This window comes from Ursus maritimus (genome assembly GCF_017311325.1).
Source record: "Ursus maritimus isolate PB19 chromosome X unlocalized genomic scaffold, ASM1731132v1 scaffold_X1, whole genome shotgun sequence".
NCBI classification, from domain to species: domain Eukaryota; kingdom Metazoa; phylum Chordata; class Mammalia; order Carnivora; family Ursidae; genus Ursus; species Ursus maritimus.
Genome location: NW_024423319.1, coordinates 14,968,698 through 14,976,804, shown reverse-complemented (window position 1 = coordinate 14,976,804; position 8,107 = coordinate 14,968,698). Strand labels below are relative to the sequence as shown.

The window sequence follows — 8,107 nt, the reverse complement described above, 5'->3', positions numbered from 1 at the left end:
TGTTTTAGTGGTACCATGTGAATGGAGGTTTCTTTCGCTTACATTCAGTGCCCCCCTTCCCCTCTTTCTAGCTCCCTTCTAGCTCTCTTGCCTCCTCTCACCACTACTCCATGGTCTCTTGCCCTTTCAGTCCCTGTTCTTTGGCGATCTACTCCCCCTCTCCCTCGCTTGACACTCCAGCTGCCTGCGGCTTTCTCTGTTTCACAGGAGATGCATTTGGGAACTTCCTAGCTCGTCCTTGTGGCTTTTTTCCCCCTTGCTATTTAAAGTAGAAATTACGAGGAGGAGGGCAGCTCCTTATGCAATTTCAGATCTGCTGATGCTCCTTGTTCTTGTTTTTGTACTGAATTCAGGTTATTCGGTTTTTTTGTTTTGTTTTATTTTGATCATGTGAAATTTTGATTTTACAATGAAAGTTGGCTTGGATGATGTCATACTTAAGAATTTATGACTTCTTTTTGCACTGCCAATCAAACTATCACGGTGAATAGGGGAAATGCATGTCTATATGGCTGGCAAGGAGCATCTCGGCAGTGCCGGCTGTATTCCGAACCAAACTACTTAAAATGCAAATCTTTCTGGGTCGTGGCTAATGGATGGTCTACCTTGAGACTTGTTTGGTTTTACCACTAGCTGATTCCTCGTGGGCAAAATAAACAAAGGAGTTTCTGTGTGACACTTCTTTGTATCATTCCCTCATCGTGTGTTCCTGGGTAATTTATTTATTTAATTAATATTTGGTGGTAACCATATTGAAATTGCAGCCGGCTTCCCATTCAAGATGGAAAAGACTCACATGGCTAAAATTGCATCAGTACAATGCACAGTGCTTGCTTTTCCTTTTAAGCTTTTCCGGGAAACATTGCATATATTTGTATATGCATGCAGTATTTAAGGGAATGGCCACAACGGGTTAATTTGCTAAGCATTAAACTCCACTAGGTGATTCGTGATTTGTTTATAGACAGAGACATGGGGTGGTGATATTGGGAGGGGGTGTTTGGGAAGTGATGATTTTAGGACATCTACTATACTAAATGTATCGGGTGCTGCAGATAAAAGCACTCAAGGATTGTAGTGTGTGAACTCCTCTTCCTCAGCAGTGCTAGTCTGTGGTCAAAGTAAAGGAGATAAGCACCTGAGCCAAGTGTCAGTCGTCCGACCTGGTTCAAAATGGCCTGTAAAGGAATGGAAGTGGGCCAGGTAGACAGGAGAGCCAGTTCTTGGGGGGTGGGAAAGCTGTCTGAATGTCTGCTAGGCAATTCAGGAGCAAGAAGGTTTCTCTCCTCCTTTCAGGGACCCAGAGACAAAACCGGTTGGGAGATGACTGACAAGAAATTAGGTACTGTGTATTTACTTGAAATTAAAATTTGGCCATTTCCTACTCAGTTATTTTTCTAGAACCTCACTGGGTCATCTGTGGTTTTTAAGGCAGCCATGCGCAGAAGTGAACGGGCTCGTGGCAGTGTGCTTACCTGTAGGCTGAAGCTCAGGCGGATCTCTTCCCAGGGCTCCTTCTTCCTTGTTCTTTTGACAGTCCCCTCTGTAGCACCCCAGTCCCTCCCATTGCCACCCTTCGTTGAACCCAGGGCTCTAATATCTCCTCTGTTTGGCCTGTACCAAGCTGAAGCCCAGAGAGTAGATTGAAATGCCTTTGTGGTGCAAACTACAAAGGCAGAGTTGATGACCTGGGATCAGTCATTAGAGTTGCAAAAGGTCTGTGTTCAAGGGTGGAGTTTGATGGCCCATGTAGATCAAATATTTACAGATTGTAAAGGGTTAAGCACATTTAAGCCTGTTTCTCCTGTTGTTTGTTGTGTGTTCTGCACATGTAAAATGGGTATAAACTACAGGTACGGAAATAAAACTGACGGCATTTATGGCAGTTATTGTTCACCTGAGTGAGACTACTTGCAGCAAAATACAAAGCTAATCATTACAGCCACGTGTTCACTATGGTATGATGTAAACGCAAGTTACTTTTTCAAGTAATGATCATTGAAAAAATGTTTTCTTTTTATTTTTTAGATTATTTCTCTTTATTCAGAAGCATAAAGTTGTTTGCTGATTGCAAGAAGATGTTTCTTTGGCTCTTTCTGATTTTGTCAGCCCTGATTTCTTCGACAAATGCAGATTCTGACATATCGGTGGAAATTTGCAATGTGTGCTCCTGCGTGTCAGTCGAGAATGTGCTCTATGTCAACTGTGAGAAGGTTTCGGTCTACAGACCAAATCAGCTGAAACCACCGTGGTCTAATTTTTATCACCTCAATTTCCAAAACAATTTTTTAAATATCCTCTATCCAAATACATTCTTGAATTTTTCACACGCAGTATCCCTGCAGCTGGGAAATAATAAACTGCAGAACATTGAGGGAGGAGCCTTTCTTGGGCTCAGTGCATTAAAGCAGTTGCACTTGAACAACAATGAATTAAAGATTCTCCGAGCTGACACTTTCCTTGGCATTGAGAACTTGGAGTATCTCCAGGCTGACTACAATTTAATCAAGTATATTGAACGAGGAGCCTTCAATAAGCTCCACAAACTGAAAGTTCTCATTCTTAATGACAATCTGATTTCATTCCTTCCTGATAATATTTTCCGATTCGCATCTCTGACCCATCTGGATATACGAGGGAACAGAATCCAGAAGCTCCCCTATATCGGAGTTCTGGAACACATAGGCCGTGTTGTTGAACTGCAACTGGAAGATAACCCTTGGAACTGTAGCTGTGATTTGTTGCCTTTAAAAGCTTGGCTGGAGAATATGCCATACAACATTTACATAGGAGAGGCTATCTGCGAAACTCCCAGTGACTTATACGGAAGGCTTTTAAAAGAAACCAACAAACAAGAATTATGCCCCATGGGCACAGGCAGTGATTTTGATGTACGAATCCTGCCTCCATCACAGCTGGAGAATGGCTTCACGACTCCCAATGGTCACACGACCCAAACATCCTTACACAGATTAGTGACCAAACCACCGAAAACCACAAATCCTTCCAAGATCTCTGGAATCGTGGCAGGCAAGTCCCTCTCCAACCGCAATCTCAGTCAGATTGTGTCTTACCAAACAAGGGTGCCTCCTCTGACACCTTGCCCAGCACCCTGCTTTTGCAAAACATACCCTTCGGATCTGGGACTGAGTGTCAACTGCCAAGAGAAAAATATACAGTCCATGTCTGAACTGGTACCGAAGCCTTTAAATGCCAAGAAGTTGCATGTCAATGGCAATAGCATCAAAGACGTGGACATCGCCGACTTCGCTGAGTTTGAAGGACTGGATTTGCTCCATTTAGGCAGCAATCAGATTACAGTGATCAAGGGAGATGTATTCCACAATCTCACTAATTTACGCAGGCTGTATCTCAATGGCAATCAGATTGAAAGACTCTATCCTGAAATATTTTCAGGCCTTCATAACCTGCAGTATCTGTATTTGGAATACAATTTGATTAAGGAGATCTTAGCAGGCACCTTTGACTCGATGCCAAATTTGCAGTTACTGTACTTAAACAACAATCTCTTGAAGAGCCTGCCTGTTTACATTTTTTCGGGAGCGCCCCTCGCCAGACTGAACCTGCGGAACAACAAGTTCATGTACTTGCCTGTCAGCGGGGTCCTCGATCAGCTGCAGTCTCTTACACAGATTGACTTGGAGGGCAACCCTTGGGACTGCACCTGTGACTTGGTGGCGTTAAAGCTGTGGCTGGAGAAGTTGAATGACGGGATTGTCATGAAAGAACTGAAATGTGAGACACCTGTGCAGTTTGCCAACATCGAACTGAAGTCCCTCAAAAATGAAATCTTATGTCCCAAGCTCTTAAACAAGCCATCTGCGCCCTTCACAAGCCCTGCACCTGCCATGACATTCACCACCCCGCTGGGTCCCATTCGAAGTCCTCCCGGTGGCCCGGTGCCTCTGTCTATTTTAATCCTCAGTATCTTAGTGGTCCTCATCCTAACTGTGTTCGTTGCTTTTTGTCTTCTTGTTTTTGTGCTGCGGCGAAACAAGAAGCCCACGGTCAAGCACGAGGGCCTGGGGAATCCTGAGTGTGGCTCTGTGCAGCTGCAGCTGAGGAAGCATGACCACAAGACCAATAAAAAAGACGGACTGGGCACCGAAGCTTTCATCCCACAAACCATAGAGCAGATGAGCAAGAGCCACACCTGCGGTTTGAAAGAGTCCGAAACCGGCTTCATGTTTTCAGATCCTCCAGGACAGAAAGTCGTTATGAGAAATGGCGACAAGGAGAAAGATTTATTACACGTGGATAGCAGGAAGAGACTGAGCACAATTGATGAGCTGGATGAATTATTCCCGAGCAGGGATTCCAATGTGTTTATTCAGAATTTTCTGGAAAACAAAAAGGAGTACAACAGCATAGGCGTCAGTGGCTTTGAGATCCGCTATCCAGAAAAACAACAAGACAAAAAAAACAAGAAGTCACTGATAGGCGGCAACCACAGTAAAATTATCGTGGAGCAGAGGAAGAGCAGCGAGTATTTTGAACTGAAGGCAAAACTCCAGAGTTCCCCTGACTACCTACAGGTCCTCGAGGAGCAGACAGCTTTGAACAAGATCTAGGTCATGCAATCTCACTTCATACAGAGGACATTTATTTAATGATGAAAGTGCCTTTTGTTGACTTCTAACTTCCAAATACTATATTATCAATAGGCATAGAGGCAGGTGTTTCGGAGGCTGTCTCATTAACTGTAGCTGCAAAGATGTGTCCAGTAGAAGAGAATTCCTTAATAGATTTTACTACATAAAACCTATACTGTGGAGTCCTGTGGGGATACTGCAAACTCTGTTGCCAAAGGGATGCTTTATACACATAACACACTGAATTTAACCTCAAGAGGCAAATCTGTTTTGTACCCCGATGCAAAACCTTCGTCTCTTCGTGCTTTGTAAAGCCAACTCGAGAAAACTGGTACCGGTGTTTGTACCCAGCTGGGTCCTTCAGCTTGCACGCAGATCAAGTCGGTGGAACTGGAATAAACCCTTTTGATTTGTGGCATTGTAACAACTCTGTGTAAAGATTATCTGAAAAGTTTAAAAAAAAAGCATGCAAAGAGAGAACATTCGATAGTATTTGTAAATCGGTAAACTTTATGGCCTGCATCTTGAAACCGCTGGATTTATAATGTTAAATTGTACAAATATTTGTGTAAAATATACCATGCATTACCTAACTATAAAATAAATTTGAACACTTTAAGCATTACCTGTCTATACATAAAACCTAAAAGAAAAACGTCAATGTGAGTTACATAGCATTTGTGGTGATCTGAAGAAATACATGGTGTTTATCAGAATTAAACAAGGCTCAAATTAAACTAACATTACAGTTTGTTCTCAGTTACGTGAAATACCCGCAATCCTTAAAGGTTGTCCGAAATTAGCAAAGTGCTTACCGTGTGAGCGCACCCAAAGCTATTTTTGTAACATAATTCATATTTATGAAGTACTTTGTATACTAAATAGGAAAATATGTACTCCTTAATATGTATTTAATATGCCTGACTTGTTTTCCTGATCACAGGGAATTTATCAATATGTATCAATTTAGACAGAAGAAAATATACCAAACCGAAACTGAAGCTTCTGTGTACAGAAATATTCTGGACATTGTGATCAGGTATAATTTAAAAACGAAACAAAACAAAACAAAAAAAACCCACAAAAACACAAAAAAATACAAAAAAACGGTTCTGTGCTATTCTTGAGAATTTAGCATATTATCTTCAGATTTGTTACCAACTGTGCATTTTAAAATAAGTTCCTTAGTTTTATAGTATCGTGTCTGGGGCAGTTGTTATTTGCCATCAGTTGTCTTGCTTTTCAGGATTCTATGAGCTTAATTCAAATAGTTTTCACTACAAATATTTAAAAAAATTAATGAGTAAGGTTAATAGTTCTATCTCGTATGCATCAGTATCCTGTTCTGTCATCATTCCAGCTACTATCAGATAACCCAGTAGAGCAGTGACCACCATGGTAATCTCGGCTATCAAAGCCGCACTGTAAAATGCTTTCATTGGTCTCAGTTGAGTTCACAGTCTGCAACTACAAATGCTACGCCACTGCGTTTGCTTGTGCCGTTAACTTCCAAGTCAAAATTGGTCAAAGGAAGGACTCGATAATGGGAGCCATCAAAGATTTTTAGGAGCTCCCAATTAGCAGTGACATCCTGAAACACATTACCTTCTTGGCCTGCCTGCATATGTATATTTCTTTGTGCTCCATCCCTTATAATTACTATATTAATCAGTGAGATGACCAAGAAGGTAAACATAGACATTCTTCATGAACTTCAAGTGGCAGATGTTTTGGCACAGCTTCCAAAATGATATTATGGCTAAAGTTGTAACAGTAGTCCCTTCATTAGTACTAATTTCAGGGCTTTATATGTTTGTTCCAGGATTAAAACAAAAAACAAAAAACAAATAAACAACTTGGCATTCTTAGAGAGTGTGTGTGTATGTGTGTGTGTGCCTGTGTGTGTGTGTATTTGGGTGTATATGCATACATATAGATAATTTGGAGATTTTTTTTTAAATAGCTGAAAAAATTGTCTCCATATGTATGTGCTGGTGCTCTTAAAACTTTAACGTGTAGTTTTAATTTTCATGACAATGTCTGTGAAAACTTTATATGAATATTTAAAAAAATACAAATACTTGCTTTCTGATCTTGAAAGAAAAGACATGAAGATGTGTGCCCAACAGTGTGTTTTCATTACAATTTCATAAGGACTTTTAATATGCCATTACCACGCTTGCATGCATCCATGGATTAAAGGGCTCCTAATGCATACTGACAGGATAAAGACGCAAAGGCTTCAAGGAAAGTGTTTGAGTTTATCCTGTCAATAAAGTATGGATTGAGGAATCTTAAGTAAACACTTATGGGAGGAACCGGAAAGCTCTATCCATGATCTGGGGATAATAGGACATTGGGATGATGCCTTTTATTCAGTGCAGTGATGCTTTGAAGAGGTTTCGAGGTTTCTGCAGTTGTCCATGGCAAGAGTACCTGCCACCATCTCAAAGCTTGCTGTAGCATATTGGCTATCTCATACTCTTCTGCCGAAAGGTATTAAATGTTCAACTTTTTTAAAAAAGTAATTTCAATGTGTGTGGTTATTTGGCAGTTTTAACTGTAAGTGAATAACAGTAACAAATCCTTGGTTAAGGCTGATCTATTTTCCTTAACTAAAGTCATTGTGCCTACGTTATACAGTGTATACTGTTTTGCACCTGTCTCTCATTAGTTCTACTTGTACATTTTATGATACAGTAGTTAGGCGTAAGTTTTGAGTTGAGTACAAGAGCAGTTAAGATACTGTATCTACATTTTGTTGGCTTCAACTATAACCTTGATGTTAGTTTAACCCCTTGCGGAACGATCTATATGTCAGTGCAGCATCTTTGGTAGATTTGATTCAAATCTAGAGAATCCAAGAAGTGCTCACTTCTAATGTGGTCTGACACATCATGGGCTTCTTGGCATTGTATCACTTGCTTGGACTCTGTTAGAATGATTGCGAAGAAGATTAGATCGTATGAAATTAGTGAAGGGGTTGAGATAATATATTATGTCCGTGTAATATAAATCAAGTTTTAAATTATTTTTTTATGAAATCAATAAAAATTATTCAATTCTTTAAAAGTAAATCTTTGTGTAATTTTATGAGAAAGCAGCTATTAAAATACAGTGATTCAAGTGCATAAGGCAATTTATATTCTATATTTAGTTTTCCATTCTGAAAAATAGACTAAATATATTAATTAGAAAATCATTTAAGACCAGCTTTCTTTTGTTGCTTTTTTAAAGCATTTTTGTTTCTTTAAGCTGTAGGATGCATAAAGTGTACAGGGCATGGCCTCATGAGTAACGTCAGCAGGTACTGCAGAAGTAACAGAACACATCCTGAAATGTATGGCAGTAATAGTAATCTATAGTATCTTTTGCATGATTTGTACATTGATATCGTATGAAATGAGCACAGTGGGGTTTTTGTTTTTGGGTTTTGGTTGGTTTTTTTGTTTGTTGGTTTTTTTTTTTTTTTTTTTTTTTTTTTTTTTTTTTTT

General features: G+C 40.0%; 1 protein-coding gene across 1 annotated transcript; it reads left to right on the top strand.

Annotated features, from left to right (window-relative positions):
- The first annotated feature begins 2,063 nt into the window (after positions 1-2,063).
- On the top strand, positions 2,064-4,592 carry SLITRK4 (SLIT and NTRK like family member 4). Its single transcript, XM_008701552.2, has one exon. The coding sequence runs from the start codon at positions 2,079-2,081 to the stop codon at positions 4,590-4,592; it is 2,514 nt and encodes an 837-aa protein (XP_008699774.2). The 5' UTR covers positions 2,064-2,078.
- Positions 4,593-8,107: the final 3,515 nt, after the last annotated feature.